Raw genomic sequence first — 803 nt, 5'->3', positions numbered from 1 at the left:
TCATTGTGGTGACTGTAAGTGTCAGTAAGACCTTGGGCTCACCTATGTATTTATTTCTTGCTAAATTATCATTTATGGATGTCATTTATTCATCTTCTGTTAGCCCTAGATTGATTTCAGACTTATTGTCTGGAGAAAATAGAATATCCTTCCATGCTTGTATGACTCAGCTATATACAGGGCACCTTTTTGGTGCAACAGAAATCTTTCTTCTGCTGGTGATGTCCTATGACCGCTATGTGGCCATCTGCAAGCCCTTGCATTATTTGGTGATCATGGGGCAGTGGGTATGTGTTGTGCTGCTGGTAGTGTCCTGGGTGGGAGGTTTTCTGCATTCAGTAATTCAGGTTAGTACTGTTTATGTGCTTCCATTTTGTGGTCTCAATATCACTGACCATTTTTCCTGTGACATGTACCCCTTATTGAAACTGGTCTATACTGACACGTATGTCATTGGCCTGTTAGTGGTGGCCAATGGAGGGCTGATATGCACTAATTTGTTTGCATTCTTGCTTATCTCTTATGGTGTCATCCTGCATTCTCTAAAGAACCTTAGTCTGGAAGGGAGGTGGAAGGCCCTCCAGACCTGTGGTTCCCACATCACTGTGGTGGTCTTCTTCTTTGTTCCTTGTATTTTCATGTATGCAAGACCTGCTAAGACCTTCCCCATTGACAAATCATTGAGTGTGTTCTACACAGTCATAACCCCCATGCTGAACCCACTGAACTACACTTTGAGAAATTCTGAGATGACAAATGCTATGAAGAAGCTCTGGAGAAGAAATATGTCTTTTAGTCGATAA

The 803-nt window shown here is 42.1% G+C and overlaps 1 protein-coding gene across 1 annotated transcript; it reads left to right on the top strand.

The window, feature by feature from the left end:
• Positions 1-8: 8 nt before the first annotated feature.
• LOC132008312 (olfactory receptor 4A47-like) lies at positions 9-803 on the top strand. Its single transcript, XM_059386850.1, has one exon. The coding sequence runs from the start codon at positions 45-47 to the stop codon at positions 801-803; it is 759 nt and encodes a 252-aa protein (XP_059242833.1). The 5' UTR covers positions 9-44.

This window comes from Mustela nigripes, unplaced genomic scaffold, assembly GCF_022355385.1.
Source record: "Mustela nigripes isolate SB6536 unplaced genomic scaffold, MUSNIG.SB6536 HiC_scaffold_77, whole genome shotgun sequence".
NCBI lineage: Eukaryota > Metazoa > Chordata > Mammalia > Carnivora > Mustelidae > Mustela > Mustela nigripes.
The sequence above is the reverse complement of the archived record's forward strand: the minus strand, read 5'-3'. Positions and strand labels throughout refer to the sequence as shown.

Excerpts from the sequence above, each read along its gene's own strand:
- LOC132008312 (XM_059386850.1), top strand. The coding sequence starts at position 45 with ATGTATTTATTTCTTGCTAAATTATCATTTATGGATGTCATTTATTCA.